Source organism: Aotus nancymaae, unplaced genomic scaffold (genome assembly GCF_030222135.1).
Source record: "Aotus nancymaae isolate 86718 unplaced genomic scaffold, 86718_ANA_hifiasm-v0.15.2.pri h1tg000012l, whole genome shotgun sequence".
Lineage (NCBI taxonomy): Eukaryota > Metazoa > Chordata > Mammalia > Primates > Aotidae > Aotus > Aotus nancymaae.
Window position 1 is genome coordinate 12,954,120 of NW_026988423.1, and position 15,665 is coordinate 12,969,784.

General features: G+C 40.6%; 1 protein-coding gene across 2 annotated transcripts in view; it reads left to right on the forward strand.

Annotated features, from left to right (window-relative positions):
* The window catches only part of ACAT1 (acetyl-CoA acetyltransferase 1), a 30,184-nt gene extending 21,030 nt beyond the window's left edge, over positions 1–9,154 (forward strand). For both annotated transcript variants that reach the window (XM_012474590.3, XM_064375396.1), the window contains exons 6-12: positions 1,143–1,286; positions 2,001–2,151; positions 3,727–3,822; positions 4,559–4,672; positions 6,059–6,123; positions 7,989–8,146; positions 8,874–9,154. In XM_012474590.3, coding sequence (XP_012330013.2) covers positions 1,143–1,286; positions 2,001–2,151; positions 3,727–3,822; positions 4,559–4,672; positions 6,059–6,123; positions 7,989–8,146; positions 8,874–8,994 — 849 coding nt within the window. In that variant the 3' untranslated portion in view covers positions 8,995–9,154. The remainder of the gene's footprint in view (positions 1–1,142; positions 1,287–2,000; positions 2,152–3,726; positions 3,823–4,558; positions 4,673–6,058; positions 6,124–7,988; positions 8,147–8,873) is intronic.
* Positions 9,155–15,665: the final 6,511 nt, after the last annotated feature.

The window sequence follows — 15,665 nt, forward strand, 5'->3', positions numbered from 1 at the left end:
TACTGTAAAGGCTTTATATACTGTGCTGAGTTTGCTAAGGCATGAAATGATCAGACTTACATTCTAGCCAGAACGAGTCAGATGAGTGTAGATGATTCTTTGGTGGAAAGGCTGTGTGTCAGAAGATCAAGTGGACATTTTTTTCAGCTGTCCAGGAAGAGATGATGAGGATCTCAGTCAAGGAAGTGGCATTATTTCCATGAACTGAGATTACTTCTAATCTTCTAGAACACATTACCTTTTTAGTAGCATGAATGAGATGAAGGGTTGGAAGGTAAGAATTTCAGGTCAGGCACGGTGGCTTATGCCTGTAATCCCAACACTTTGTGAGGCCGAGGCGGGAGGATAGCTTGAGTCTGGGAGTTTGAGACGAGTCTGGGTGACATAGTGAAATCCCGTCTCTACAAAAAATACTATACAAAAATTAGCTGGGTGTGGCGGTGCATGCCTGTAGACCCAGCAACTCGGGAGGCTGGGATGGGAGGATCACTTGAGCCCAAAAGGTGGAGGTTGCAGTGAGCTGAGATTGGGCCACTGCACTCCAGCCTGGGCAACAGTAGGACCCTGTCTAAAAAAAAATAAGTATTTTAGAAGATGGTTTTACATGGAAGATTTTTGGTATTCTTATTAATGTCTGGTAATGTACTTCTCTCTCTCTCTTTTTTTTAAGACAGAGTCTTGTGCTCTCACCCAGGCTGGAATGCAGTGGCATGATCTCAGCTCACAGCAAACTTTGCCTCTCAGGTTCAAGCAGTCCTCCTGCCTTGGCGTCCCAAGTAGCTGGGATTACAGGCGCCTCCCACCACGCCCAGCTAATTTTTGTATTTTTAGTAGAGGAGGGTTTCAACATTTGGCCAGGCTGATCCCGAACTCCTGACCTCAAATGATCCACCCCCCTCAGCGTCCTAAAGTGCTGGGATTACAGGTGTGAGCCACCGCAGCCAGCCAACTTATCATTACACATTTTATACCATTTCTCTTCATCAGGGTGAAGTTGTAACGAGGGTACTTCCTATATTCACTGTGTAATAAATGTTTGATAAATGCATGTAGAATACTTGTTTGGAGGTAGCTGTATAAATGGTATCATGGGTTTGCAACTATCTGAGTTAACATTAGGTCTTTCTGGTGTTGCTGTGCAGGATGTGATGGTGGCAGGTGGGATGGAGAGCATGTCCAATGTTCCATATGTGATGAACAGAGGAGCAACACCCTATGGTGGGGTAAAGCTTGAAGATTTGATCGTAAAAGATGGGCTAACTGATGTCTACAATAAAATTCATATGGTAAATGGGATTTTTAGTGGATAAATGCTATCTAATGTCCAGTACTGTTTGATTTTTCTTACTGTATATACTTTACAAACTGAACTGAAAGATGGGTTCTGTAACTGTTGATTTTAGCTATGTGCTTTAGGAAAATATTTTTGTATGCCTATTGTATCGGCATGGCTCAGTCATTAAAGAAATTGTCCCACATTTAAATAGGGTATTTTCTGATGCTCAGCTAGCAACTCCTGGGCTAATTCAAGTATTTGAAGATAAGACATGAGTGGGCTGGGCATGGTGGCTCATGCCTGTAATCCCAGCACTCTGGGAGGCTGAGGTGGGCGGATCACCTGAGGTCAGGAGTTGGAGACCAGTTTCGCCAACATGGTGAAACCCTGTCTCTACTAAAAATACAAAAAATTAGCCAGGCATGGTGGTGTGCACCTGTAATCCCAGCTACTGGGGAGGCTGAGGCAGGAGAATCAATTGAACCTGGGAGGTGGAGGTTGCAATGAGCCAAGATTGCACCACAGCATTTCAGCCTGGATGAGAAGAGCAAACCTTTGTCTCAAAAAAAGACATGAGTGAAAAGTTACCTAGTATAGAAAGAAATGTATTTCAAGAAACTAAATTGAACTACTAACCACTATTTTATAAGTTACGCAAAGTTAATAGATATTTCCTAAATTATGCAAAGTTAACTAGCTTTAAAATATTTCAACTTTTTATCAGGGCAACTGTGCTGAGAATACAGCAAAGAAGCTGAATATTGCACGAGATGAACAGGACACTTATGCTATTAACTCTTACACCAGAAGTAAAGCAGCTTGGGAAGCTGGGAAATTTGCAGATGAAGTTATTCCTGTCACAGTTACAGTAAAAGGTAGAGAGATAATGTTCCAAACAAGATGAACAGATTTTTCATGTTGCTGAATGTTTTATGCTTCAGTTTAAAATTAGGACATTGCTATCTTTGTTCATTTCAACTGAGGACACTGCTTATGGTTAATAAAGTGAGGAGTTGCCAGTTCAGAGAGAACACAAATCACCCAACTTAATGTCACATTTCAATCCATTTGTAAGATCTCTAAGAATATTCTTTTACATTTGAGAACTATATTTATTAGAACTCGGCCGGGCGTGGTGGCTCACGCCTGTAATCCCAGCACTTTGGGAGGCCGAGGTGGGTGGATCACGAGGTCAAGAGATTGAGACCATCCTGGTCAACATGGTGAAACCCCGTCTCTACTAAAAAAAAAAAAAATAGAAAAAATTAGCTGGGCATGGTGGCGCGTGCCTGTAATCCCAGCTACTCAGGAGGCTGAGCCAGGAGAATTGCCTGAACCCAGGAGGCGGAGGTTGCGGTGAGCCGAGATTGCGCCATTGCACTCCAGCCTGGGTAACAAGAGCGAAACTCCGTCTCAAAAAAAAAAAAACCAACAAACTCGTTTTCCTGTCAGTGACAGGCAACATGGTATTTTAAGTTGAATAGCGGTTTACTACAAGGTTACTGGGAGTGCCTCCAAGAACTGAAGGATGAACAGTAGCAACTATTCAGCTCTGGGAACTTCAGGGATTGGAAATGGATATTCAGTGCTACTAGGACATGCTTTCTTGGCTTCTCATACCTGCAGGGTTTTGTGCTTTATTATCTCAGCCTTTCTTAAGTTGGTGCCTCCACCTATAGGGTCACATATATAGGGTTCTTGAGGAGGAGAGAGACTTTCTCACCAGTTCCAGCAGAATAAATCCATAGTATAGACTCATTAACTTGCTTTAGGTTACAATTCTACTCCAGGAATGATTACTGTGCTCTAGATGCTAGAATATTAGAGCTTAGCCAGTATAGGCTAGACAGCTACCTCTGGAGTCGGAGAGTAGGGTCTGCGATCATAGAAGGGAGTTGAGGGAGAAGAGAATGGGATGTGGAGGTGTATAAGATCTAAATTTTGTGGCTGGGTGCTGTGGCTCACACCTGTAATCCCAACACTTTGGGAGGTCGAGGTGGGAGGATCACTGGAGCCCAAGAGTTTGAGATCAGCTTGGGCAACAAAGTGAGACTCGGCCTCCACAAAAAAAGTAAAAAATTGGCCGTGATGGTTCACACTTGTAGTCCCAGCTACGTGGGAGGCTGAGGTGGGAGGATCACTTGGACCTGGAGAGGTGGAGGTAAACTGTGATGATGCCACTGAACTGCAGCCTAAGCTACAGAGGGACAGCCTGTCTCAAAAAAAAAAAAAAAAAAAAAAAAAAAAAAAAAAAAAGTTTGTCAAGCTACTTAATAAGTGTCTCTTTAAGACAGTAACATAATAGCGATTATAGACAGTAGACTGTAGATTCGTGTTTACTTGGGACGGTTTAAGGGAGGCACAGAACACCGGGCACCATGTACAACAGTTGTTTGCTGAATGAGTACTTGCTGTTTTGAGTGGTTTTTCTTAAAATATTTTTATTTTAGGTAAACCAGATGTAGTGGTGAAAGAAGATGAAGAATACAAACGTGTTGATTTTAGCAAAGTTCCAAAGCTGAAGACAGTTTTCCAGAAAGAAAATGGTTAGTGTTAAGAAATGAAGCATCAGTAAAAAATTGAGCCAGTATACCACATCTAATTAGAATTGCCTAAGGATTTTTATAAAGTAATTGTAGAAAACATCTAGATGTTATTTAGCATTTTCAATATAGCAGACTCATGCAAAATTAATTGAAAGTATGAAATTGACAGTTTATACCTTCAGTATATAAATCCCAGGGAAGAGATGTATGACATGACTATAGAATTCAGTTTTTCATATGTTGCAGTCTACGGTAGGGTCTTCATTGGCATTGAAAAAAATATATTTATTGATAGAATTTGTATACCATAAAGTCTCCTGTTTAAAGTGGTTCAGTAGTTTTTAGTATTCATTGATATTTAATTCCAGGTGTTCTAGATGAGAAGAAATATCTGATTTGAAAAATGCAGTGAGTATCTGCTATATATGGAATGAGGAAAGTTAGACCCTGGAGACAAACTTACTAACTGGTTCCTACATTTCAAGAGTTGTAGACCAGTATTTACCCACTGCCATCATGTATCTTTCTGATCTTTGAGAAAATGGTTAGTAAACAGGCATTTTACATTGTGTTGCTGTTAGCTATGTACATGTTTCCTGAGGGCAGGAATTGTCTCCACCCATATTTGTAATTTCTTTAAACATTTAGCAGCCCAAGCAGTAGGTATTTGTTAAATTGAACCAAATGTATTTATTGTGAAGGAATGTTTTGACTTCATGCTCATTTTTGCTTTCAGGCACAGTAACAGCCGCCAATGCCAGTACACTGAATGATGGAGCAGCTGCTGTGGTTCTGATGACTGCAGATGCAGCCAAGAGGCTCAATGTTAAACCACTGGCAAGAATAGTAGGTAAGGCCTGGCGAGGCGGCTCACACCTGTAATCCTAGCACTTTGAGAGGCTGAGGCAGGAGGACTGCTTGAGCAGCAGGGTTCAAAACCATCCTGGGCAATATAGAAACTTTGTATATACAAACAGTTAAAAAATTAGCTGAGCATGGTGGCATGTGCCTATAGTCCCAGCTACTTGGGAGGCTGAGGCAGGACAATGCCTTGAGCCCAGGAGTTTGAGGTTGCAGTGAGCTGAGATTGTGCCACTGCACTCCAGCCTGAGTGACAGACCCTGTCTTAAAAAAAGTTTCTAAACATCTATAAGCTCTTCCTGAAATTGAGTTTCCTTGTTAGATACAGCCAACTCCAATATTATGTATTACTATCTATAGGTTGTACTTTGTGGCAGAATTTAATTGATACATCAATTGAGATAGAAGTTCTTTCAATATTTTCATTATACTTTATATATTAAGCTTTAAGAGCTGGTCACAGTGGCCCATGCCTGTAATCCCAGCATTTTGGGAGGCTGAGGCAGAATTGCTTGAGGCCAGGAGTTTGAGACCAGCCTGGGCAACATAGTGAGACCCCATCTCTGAAAGAAAAATACTAGCCAGGTGCGGTGGCAAGCCTGTAGTCCCAGCTATGTAGGAGGCTAAGGCTGACAATCGTTTGAGCCCAAGATGTCAAAGCTGCAGTACCACTGCACTCCGGCCTAGGCAACAGAGCAAGACGTTGTCTATTTTTTTAAAGATTAAGCTTTAAACGTTTTTCCTCTCCTATATAAGTAGAAGAAAATAAAGTACATGTGTTTTCTTAGAGAGGCAGCTGTGTAGGAAAAAAGGAATATGGGATTAAGAATGTAGAAATATCAAACTTAGATGTGTGGCATTTTAATTATTAACTTGGTGGCATTAGGCAAATTCTCGATGTCCTTAAGCTGATTTTTAGCTGCAAAACTCTGCCTTGCCTTCTTTCTAAGGACTTAAATGGATGCTATTTATAAGTTACTTTATAAAAAGCCTTATAACTTCATTTTTTTCTTAGCTTAGATCATAGTTTCTTAACCTCAGCACTACTGACATTCTGCACTCAATAATTCTTTGTTGTAGGGCTGTTCTATGCATTGCAGATGTTTAGCAGCATCCTTAGCCTCTACTCGGGAGCACCTCAACTATTCTGGCAACCAAAAATATCTCTAGGTGGTGCCAATCAGTGTTCCTATAGACAAATTTCCCCAAACTCCCTCCCAATGAAAATCAGTGTCTTGGATTACTGGACTACTTTATAAAGTGTAGAATCTTCGAAAAGGGGTTAGGAAATGTGCATTGAATGGGTTAAACTTGGCTTTTGCATATTCTATACAGCAAAAGAAGATTTTAACAACCCCCCCTTTTTTTTAAACAGCATTTGCTGATGCGGCTGTAGAACCTATTGATTTTCCAATCGCTCCTGCATATGCTGTACCTATGGTGAGAACAAAGTGAGGGACGATACTCCACTATGCCAACTGCTGCTTTGCTTTATACCAAGGTTGCAGTTTTTAGATTTTAAATGTTTATCTGCCAAAGCAGAGAGATAGCTTGGTTTCAGATCTTCCCATGTCTTCTCCTGAAAAGAGTTAAAGCAACAAGGATAACAAAACAAAACAAAAAAATAAGAACAGCCCACAAACTACATCTTCAGTAGAACAGGTAAAACTACATATCTGAGTTACTTGTAAGTATGATACTGAACTCACACACCTGGTGTGGTAACCACAGAGGGGAGGGAGGTTGGGCAAAGAAAAGGGAATGCTGGCTGATGGTTCTAGATCCAGGATGGAAAGCAACTGGTCACTCCCCAGGAGAGGCCTCCACTCTGAAAGGGAACAGCTGGCAGCAGGTCTTCAGAGCAAATAGTACAACTAGAGACAGAAAACCTGCATATTCCACACTGTCAGTAAGTGCTGTCAAAGAAGAAATAGCCAAGTCTCAGTGGGAAGCTGCTAAGCAGTCACAGGAAAAGAAAGGTTTAGGGGTACAGGGTTCTTAGAAGTCTTAAGGCAAGTGAATGCATCATGTGTAATAAATAGTTCTGGATTCTGAAGGTAGAGTCATTCTGAGAGCTATAGATGTGGCTATATATGGGCACCATACTTTTTGTTATTGGAACAGAGGAAGCTATTTGAACTGTACAGGATACAAAGCTACCTTAGCCCACTAGTAGAGAGGAAGGTGGAGGAAGAGTTCCATGTTAATTTTGTTATTGCTCACGACAATCAAATTTCTTCTGTAAAGAAAAAGGGCACTCACTAGCAATTTTTTAAGACGTATTATAGGAATAATCACTAGCACAAAAACACCTACTTGCATAGCTGAGGAACTACTGAAACAAAATAGATCCTATAATGTAAGATTTTAAATAAATGACTTACAACAAAACTGCAACAAATGTAAATATCTGTGCCCCAGATAACCCTACAGTAACTTTATTAAGCAGAAACTGCAGGGGATGCATTAATATTATGAATAGTAGAAACTAATAAACCTCTTTCGTAATAGTCAAGAATATAGACCTGGCTGGGTGCAGTGGCTCTTGCCTGTAATCCCAGCACTTTGGGAGTCTGAGGCAGGCAGAGCGCTTGAGCCTGGGAGGTCAAGGCTGCAGTGAGCTCTGATTGTGCCATTCTACTTCAGCCTGGGTGACACAACAAGATCCTGTCTCCAAACAACAAAAATACAGAACTAAGCAACACAGAATCAGTAAAGCAGAGTTTAAGATTATATAAAGCATTATGTGCCCCTAAATAGAAAATGTACCTTTTCAAGTATCTGTGGAAAGAAAGTCAAATTTTCAGTCCCCTATCTTATGTCAAAATAGACAAAATAATGCAAACAAAATCCTTTGGTTGTAATGGAATAGGATAAGCAACTAAAAACCTGAAAATAGGCTGGGCACGGTGGCTCATGTCTGTAATCCCAGTACTTTGGGAGGACAGGGCGGGCAGATCACCTAAGGTCAGGAGTTCAAGACCAGCCCAGCCAACATGGTGAAACCCCATCTCGACTAAAAATACAAAAATTAGCCGGGTATGGTGGTGTGTGTCTGCAATCCCAGCTACTCAGGAGGCTGAGACGGGAGAACTGCTTGAACCCAGGAGGCGAAGGTGTGTTCCAACCTGGGAGACAGTGAGACTGTCTTAAAAAAAAAAAAAAAATCTCAAAACTGAGATCCTTTCATCTGAAACCAAGAACTTCCATATTTAAATAACTGACATCAAATTGTAGCATTTCAAGGAAATGATGACAGTGATTGCTACTTACTTGAACATCATCTGTCTTTTAAAACATCTTAGGTTCTTAAAGATGCGGGATTGAAAAAAGAGGATATTGCAATGTGGGAAGTAAATGAAGCTTTCAGTCTCGTCGTACTAGCAAACATTAAAATGTTGGAGATTGATCCCCAAAAAGTGAATATCAATGGAGGAGCTGTTTCTCTGGGGCATCCAATTGGGTAGGTAAAATAGCTGCCTTTGTGTTTCTGGCTAATCCTAAAACTGCTTCATGATAATTCCTAAAGTTTTCCTTCCTACCCGTCTTTCACAAGGCAAAAACCATTTCTGATAGATGGTATCCAGTACTGAACAGAGACGTGTCACATCTGTTGTTTGAAACTCAGTAATGTTTAATGCTGAAGAAGAAAAAGTGTACATTTAGACTTTTCCCCCCTTTTCTTCCTCCTTCCTATTTATTTCATTAGCTTTAGGGTACAGTGAGTTTTGGTTACATGGATGAATTTACAGTGGTGGAGGCTGATTTCAGTGCACCTGTCACCCAAGTAGTGTACATTGTACCCAATACATAGTTTATTCCACATCCTCTTTCCATCCTCCATTTTACTGTTCTGTACTTTAAAAGATCTGTGACCCTTCCTGAAACAAGTCCTTCAAGTTTTAGAATAGCAGTAGTTAATTCAGCCAGTAGTAGTGGCTAGGAAGGTTTTCAAGAAGTTAAACTAGAATAGAAACATTTTTGGTTTGTCATAAATTCTATACTTCATTAAAGAAATAAATGCTTTCTTTACATTTTACCTTCCTTTAGGTGTATACTATATCCAGCATTTCTCCCCATGTTATCCCTCCCCTACCCATCCCCAACTGCCCCCAGTGTGTGATGCTCCTCTCCCTGACTCCATGGGTTCTCAGTGTCCAACACCCACCTAAATGCTTTCTTAATCTTAGGATGTCTGGAGCCAGGATTGTCATTCATTTGGCTCATGCCTTGAAGCAAGGAGAATACGGTCTTGCCAGTATTTGCAATGGAGGAGGAGGTGCTTCTGCCATGTTAATTCAGAAACTGTAGACAACCTTGGCTGAGACAACTCTATGTGACCAGAAGGCCTGCCATAATCAGTGTGACTACTTTGAGTCAGCTTATATTCAGACAAACTGTTTCATTTTTTAATTATTTTCTATGTTAACTTTTAAAAATTAAAATGATGAAATCATAAAACCTTTTGAAATTTTTTTCTTCTGCTTTTTGGGTAATCTTTAAATGTTTGATATATTTTTGCATTCTTTCTGAATCTATATTTTTATAGAAATATAGTACAAATACCAGTGTGTAATAGTGACTAACATAAGTTTCTAGAAGCTTCCATGGTGAGAAATTTATATTTTTGAGGATTGTTAAAGGTCAAGTGAATGTTCTCTGTAGGTAATTAATAATTTACTTCTCTTTACAGTAAGAGCTGGCTATTCTGGACAAACTAGCAGTGCTTCACATAATCACTCAAGAAACCACAGTGTGCAGTAAGTAGTACTAGAAATGAGAGAGAAGCCCATGTGCGTGGGGTCTAGAGTCGGGGCAGTTTCTTACAAGCTCCAAATTCAGGGGTGGGGGAGGTCGAGCAGAAAACCCTGCAGTTTGGGCTCTGAATTACTACAGCAGCTTAGAGCACGGGAAAGGAGGTAGAAACTGATAGGCCGAATGGGATTTATAAAGGGAGCAGCTCAACACCCACTATACCACAATGCCTGTTTTTAAGCAGGGCAGACTGTACCACAAGTATCTTGCATGGCATTTATCTGGGAAAAAATTTAGAGCACTACAGGCAGCGCCTACGTACATTACCCTCAACTGCAGCTCTAAAAGGGAAAACTCCCCCTAGGAAGGGGAGGGGCAGTAAAGGTCATCGTGTACACGTTACCTGTTGGCCAATGTATTGTAGAGCGTTTGAAGGAACAAAAAGACAATATATGGGAAAAATCAATTGTTCGGGCTCTTAAGATTCAGAGGAAGAGTATTTTCAAAAACATCTGTAATCAATCATCACCAACTTTTGAGGCTCATGATGTGTTAGCACAAAGCTTTATATGTATTAACTCATTTAATCATCACAAAAACTTCTAAGAGTAGGTATACTACCCCTAATTTATAAATAAGGAAATTGAGGCACAGAGTACCTAAATAAATTCCAAGGGCAAAAAGCTGGTAAGTAGCTGGCTAAGGTTCAACTCCAAGTCAGTGCAGCTCCAGAGTCCACGTTCTTAACTTACGATGCTTTAGTTAGTTGCCTTTCAATAATGATCTGCCCCAACTTAGGAGAACTTTTATAACCGAACCAGAAGCTGGGTAAGATATAGGAGAAAAGGAAACCTAAGACATAAGAATGCTTCAATGAAGATAAGCAGAAAACTAACATTGCATCCAAAGGTCACTGATCTGTAAAACATCTGAGAAGTGCTCTGAAAATTCTGGGAAAACATGGAGAGAAAACAGAGAACCATCAAGTAAGTATGGTTTTCTGGTTTGTCTTAAAGAGATAAGGTAATTGGTCTGTCACCTAGGCTGGAGTACAGTGGCATGCCCACAGCTCACTGTAACCCTGAACTCCTGGGTTCTCAAGTGATCCTCCTGCCTCGGCCTCCTGAGTAGTTAGGATTATAGGCAGATGCTACCATGCCCAGGTTAAATGGTGTTTCTCAAAAAAGAAATGGTACTCTGGGCCAGCTGCAGTGGCTCACGCTTGTAATCCCAGGCCGAAGCAGGCAGATCACAAGGTCAGGAGATTGAGACCATCCTGGCTAACAGAGCAAAACCCTATCTCTACTAAAAATACAAAAAATCAGCCAGGCGTGGTGGCAAGTGCCGGCAATCCCAGCTACTCAGGAGGCTGAGGCAGGAGAATCGCTCAACTCGGGAGGCAGAGGTTGCAGCAAGCTGAGATCATGCCACTGCACTCCAGCCTGAGAGACAGAGCGAAACTCCATCTCAAAAAAAAAAAGCCAACCAACTCTGAAGCAGTAATCTAATAGAAAGATAATAGAAAAACTCAGGTTTTTAAGTCATAAAGGAGAAGATTCTAAAGGGCACATGTATTTTTTTTGAGACAGAGTCTCGCTCTGTAACTCAGGCTGGAGTGCAGAGGCACAATCTTGGCTTACTGCAACCTCTGCCTCCTGGGTTCAAGTGATTCTTGTGCCTTAGCCTCCTGAGTATACAGGTATGCACCACCACACCAGCTAATTTTTATATTTTCAGTAGAGACAGTTTTGTCATGTAGGCCAGGCTGATCTCGAACTCCTGACCTCAGGTGATCCTTCTGCCTCAGCCTCCCCAAGTGCCAGGATTCCAGCTGTAAGCCACTGTGCCTGGCCCTAAAAAGCATATTTTATTGGCAAAATTAATAGAAAATCATACTAAGACATTTTGGAGAAAATGTATTAAAAAAAAATTCCTCTAACATCTAAAAATAGGTAACCGTAGTTCTTATTTCTATTACATTCAATCCCCAAAAAACAAGTGACCAATATCTACCTATTTTTAATGGAACAAAATAAGATACTAGAAAGTGTGTCTCAAACACAGAAGAGTTTAGCAAATAAAGTACTCTGATGTTTCTTCCTAAAATGACAAAGTTAAGGAAGCCTATGGAGTGAAGAATTAAGAATTCAGTTATGTGAAAGTTTTAAAATTTTTAAATGACTGTTTAAGGACTGGCTGGGGAAGGAGTAAAGGTAATGGTTGAAGAAAATAAAAATATTTTACCTCTAAATACATTTATTAGACATATTTTGAGATGGCTGTCAGAGGGCCAGGAAACAGAAGTGGCCCTACAAAGCTGTCTTTTGTGGAAGACATTTGCATCTGTTTTTTTTTTTTTTTGAGACAGAGTTTTGCTCTTGTTGCCCAGGCTGGAATGCAATCGTGCGATCTCGGCTCCCCGCAACCTCCGCCTCCTGGGTTCAAGCGATTCTCCTGCCTCAGCCTCCTGATTAGCTGGGATTACAGACACACCACCACACCCGGCTAATAGAAATTTGCATCTATGGAGAATCTCCATTAATGCAGGCCCTTGTCTGGAATCTAGAAAAGGTTAAATGAGAGCCTGTCTTACTTTAAAGGTGTTAAACATTTAACATCCATCCTCTCAGAAAGCTGCTATCTGTGAGGTTTCAGCTACATAACGAGACTGCCTTTCCCAGCCAGGTCTCCTCTCCCTCTCCCATAAACTGTCTTGCCACTAAAACCTGATTTACCAAAATAACATGTTTTTGGCCATGCTCGGAGCTCACATTCCTTTTGTAACCTGAAGAGGGTATGAGGTTTCTACACTCAGGTGCAGTGGCTCATGCCTGTAATTCCAGCACTTTGGGAGGCCAAGACGGACAGATCACTTGAGGTCAGGAGTTGGAGAGCAGTCGGTCACATAATGAAACCCTGTCTGTACTAAAAGTGCAAAAATTAGCCAGGTGTGGTAGCACACGCCTGTAGTCCCAGCTACTCGGGAGGCTGAGGTGGGAATCACTTCAACACAGGTTGCAGTGAGCTGAGATTATGCCATTGCACTCCCGCCTGGGCGACAGACCAAGAGTCTGTCTCAAAAAAAAAAAAAAAAAAAAAAAAAAAAAAAAAATTTCTACACCCCACTGGGGGTGGGGTCAGATCTTCATCTGAAGGCCCCATGTATACACATTAAATAAACATACATTCCTTTTCTCCAATTAATCTGCCTTTTGCAAACCGATTTTCCACAGGAACTTCAGGTTACAGTGAACTATGATCGTGCCATTGTACTCCAGCCTTGGGACAGAGGGAGACCTTGTCTCTTAACAGAAATACTATTTACTGGCTGGTACTCTATTTTTTCTCTCTTCCCTTTCATTTTTTCCAAGAATTGTCAGAGCACCTTTTAAATGTTTTACAGATCACTGACCTTTGGATGCACTACTTACCTTCAGTGAAGTATTCTAAAATGCTTTGAGTTTCCTTTTTTTTTTTTTTTTTTTTCCATATTTTACCCAGCTCCTGGTTCCCCTTGGCCTTTACATGGTGAAATATTGGTAACATGTATATATATATCTGCTAAATAAAGGCAAACACCAGAGGAACAAGTTCTGAGACTGCACTCACAGGGCTTACAAGAATTGCATGCTGAGTCCTGGACAGAAATATAGTTATAACTAGACATTAAACAGGCTGCACCTTGGCCTACTTCCTAAATCCTCAGGGAGACAGATTTGAAGTTTTCTCCCGTCTCCTCATTCAGTGGCCCTGCAATTAAACCTTTTTGCTGCAACCCAGGGTCTTGGCATACTGACTTGTTACGTGGAATGGGCAATGGACCTGTTATGGTTATAGTTCTGTATCTTAAGTTACTATAGAAGACAAAAGTTTAAAACTCCAATTATAAAGTAAAATGAAGCTGGGAGCAGTGGCTCACACCTGTAATCCCAGCACTCTGGGAGGCCGAGGCGGACACATCACCTAAAGTAGAAAGTTTGAGACCAGCCTGACCAACATGAAGAAACCCTTTCTCTACTAAAAATACAAAATTAGCCAGGCACAGTGGTGCATGCCTATAATCCCAGTTACTCGGGGGGCTGAGGTGGGAGAATTGTATGAACCCAGGAGGCGGAGGTTGCGGTGAGTGGAGATCGTGCCATTGGACTCCAGCCTGGGCAACAAGAACGAAACTGTCTCAAAAAAATAAAAAGGGTTGGCATGTATCATAAATGAGGAGAAGTCAAGGCAGAAACTGTTAAAACGGGGAAGGAACTACTTTATGATGATAATAGACTGTGCAGAAAACAAAGCCAGAACTATGGCCAAGATAATGTTGCATGGATTAAACATTTGTGAAAAAAGCGTTAAAGCAAAGACAGGATTCATATAGACTCTAAAGAATACCTTTTTTTTTTTTTAGCCTTTCTTAACACTTTTTTTAAACTTTGAGACAGGGTCTCTGTTGCCCAGGTTGGAGTGCAGGTCATCTCACTGCAGCACTGACTTCCTGGTGAATGTGATACGCCCATCTCAGCCTCCCTGGTAGCTGGGACCACAGGTGCATACCACCACGTCTGGTTAATTTTTTGCATTTTTTGTAGAGATGGGGTTTCAACATGTTGCCCAGGCTGGTCTCAAACTCCCGGGCTCAAGTCATCTGCCTGCCATGGTCTCCCGAAGTGCTGGGATTACAGGTATGAGCCACCATGCCCAGGCAACAATACATTTCTAAGTACCCGTGCAACATTTATAAAACCTGCAACTTATCCTGGTAACAATAAAAACAATTTAAGGCAAAAAAGAACTTGATAACACTACTGCAAGTAATTATGTATGAAAATCAAAGTACTTACCCCATCTTCCAAATTTTGCTGAAAGTTGAAGTCAAAGCAAATTCAAAGCCTTAAATGCTTACATGGTTTAAGGGAGGGGGGGTTGGGGAAAATCAGATAACTTTTATTCAATTTAAGTTAAATAAACATGCAAAAAAGACCCTGAGAAAAGGAGAAATCAGCAAGAATAAAGTAGACTCGTATACAACTGTTGAATCTAAGAAGTGTTTTTGACAGAAAAAAATCGCATCTAATTTAAAAGAGAACAAAAGCAAAAATTAGAAAAAATGTGATACTTGACTCAGAAAAAAAGTCAAACCCCGAACAGGTAATAAATCAGCCACAAAGAAATTTAGGAGAAAGAAAACCGGAAAACTGCTTAAGCAAAAGGCTCCAGGCCTAGATAATTTAGTCTCAAGAAACAGTTATTTCCCATTCTAAATAAACTGTTGCAGAAAAAAGAAAAAACAGCCTCAGCTCTAATGGCAACTTCACATATACTGTAAAATTTAAACTTCACATCAACTTTAACACTGGTACTACTATCCCCAAATTCAAATAAATTGGAAAGAGAAGGAGAGGTTTAAAATTCATTTTAAAAACTGTCATACGTTTGAAACTAATCTCATTAAAAGTAAACTTTTAACTGGGTGTGTTGGTGTACACTTGTAGTCCCAGCTACTCAAGAGGCTGAGGCAGGAGGATCCCTTGAGCCCAGGAGTTCAAGGCTGTAGTGGGCTATGACTGTGCCCATGAATAGCCACTGCACTCTAGCCTGGGCAACATAGAAAGACCTTGTCTCAAAAACAAAAACAAAAAACATTTAAATAAAATGTTCACAAAACAAATTTACTTAAAGAGTCACTCATATAAAAATAAATTCATGAGCTCAATGAAAATGTTTTAATTGATGCTTAAACGTGGCACTTGACAGGTACTTATGATGTAAAATCTTAAAACTCTACAAACAAAAGCAAACATTATACTTTGCCATTAAAAAGAAGAACAAGACAATAAAGCAGACTCTGATCACTGCTACTGCATCAGTGTAGTAAAAAGAAATAAAATTGGAAAATAATTACTTACATATAATACATACTTAGTAAATGAAAAAGTAACACTGGTAAATCCATTAGCACTAACAGAGTTCACTCAGAACAAAAAATAAATAGCAACTAAAATATAAAACATTTTGGGCCAGGTACAGTGAATAAAGCACTTTGGGAGGCCAAGGGGGACGATCACCTGAGGTCAGGAGTTCAAGACCAGCCTGCACAACATGGTGAATCCCATCTCTACTAAAAATAGAAAAATTAGTTGGGTGTGGTGGCTCATGACTGTATTACCAGCTACTCGGGAGGCTGAGGCAGGAGAATCACTTGAACCTGAGAGGTGGAGGTTGCAGTCAGCAGA